The sequence below is a fragment of the Limulus polyphemus genome, unplaced genomic scaffold (assembly GCF_000517525.1).
Source record: "Limulus polyphemus unplaced genomic scaffold, Limulus_polyphemus-2.1.2 Scaffold7215, whole genome shotgun sequence".
NCBI lineage: Eukaryota > Metazoa > Arthropoda > Merostomata > Xiphosura > Limulidae > Limulus > Limulus polyphemus.
This window is the reverse complement of record NW_013672825.1, coordinates 40,345-41,431: the sequence shown is the minus strand read 5'-3', so window position 1 is coordinate 41,431 and position 1,087 is coordinate 40,345. Positions and strand designations below refer to the sequence as shown.

The 1,087-nt window shown below is 23.5% G+C and overlaps 1 protein-coding gene across 1 annotated transcript in view; it reads right to left on the bottom strand.

The window, feature by feature from the left end:
• Positions 1-1,087, bottom strand: part of LOC111089734 (monoglyceride lipase-like) — a gene marked incomplete at its 3' end in the record, with an annotated part of 33,572 nt that overhangs the window by 3,109 nt on the left and 29,376 nt on the right. Inside the window, exon 2 of the mRNA XM_022402738.1 lies at positions 672-778. Coding sequence (XP_022258446.1) covers positions 672-778 — 107 coding nt within the window. The remainder of the gene's footprint in view (positions 1-671; positions 779-1,087) is intronic.

Below are 1,087 nucleotides of genomic sequence, written 5' to 3'. Positions count from 1 at the left end.
GGTTTAATATTTTATTAATAATTTGAATTTACTTAGGTTATTTTTAGTTTAATAGTTTATCTTTGGTTATCTTTAGTTTAATAGTTTATTACTAATTTGAATTTACTTAGGTTATCTTTAGTTTTATAGTTTATCTTGGGTTATCTTTAGTTTAATAGTTTATTACTAATTTGAATTTACTTAGGTTATCTTTAGTTTAATAGTTTATTACTAATTTGAATGTACTTAGGTTATCTTTAGTTTAATAGTTTATCTTAGGTTATCTTTAGTTTAATAGTTTATTACTAATTTGAATTTACTTAGGTTATATTTAGTTTAATATTTTATTACTAATTTGAATTTACTTAGGTTATCTTTAGTTTAATAGTTTATTACTAATTTGAATTTACTTAGGTTATCTTTAGTTTAATAGTTTATTACTAATTTGAATTTACTTAGGTTATCTTTAGTTTAATAGTTTATCTTGGGTTATCTTTAGTTTAATAGTTTATTACTAAGTTCAAATGAACAGGGTTCGAACTTGTTATGATCTTGGAACTAAAAGTAAAATACACATACTTTGTGAAATTAATAATAAATGTATTCAAAATATATCAACAGTAACAATTAGTTAGGATTTAAAAACAAAACAGAATGATTCAAGTAATAGGATGAGTAAAAGTTAAACTTACCATGGTCGTGAGAAAACACCAACAGTTCGTGACAGGCTAGTGTCTTCGCTAAATCGTCGAAACACATGCAATGTTCTGCAAAGCCATGAGCTATGAAAACTAAAGCTCTAAGAAAATTGTAAAAAATAAATTAATTGTTTTAGGCAAATAACTCCAAATCCACACAAAACAATATATGTTCGTAATTCGTAAAGTTTGTAGTTCTGAATCATAAATCACACAAATTAATCAATGTTAGTTAATACTTAGTTATAGACAAAGACAAATATACATCAATGTTAGTTAATACTTAGTTATAGACAAAGACAAATATACATCAATGTTAGTTAATACTTAGTTATAGACAAAGACAAATATACGTCAATGTTAGTTAATACTTAGTTATAGACAAAGACAAATATACGTCAATGTTAGTT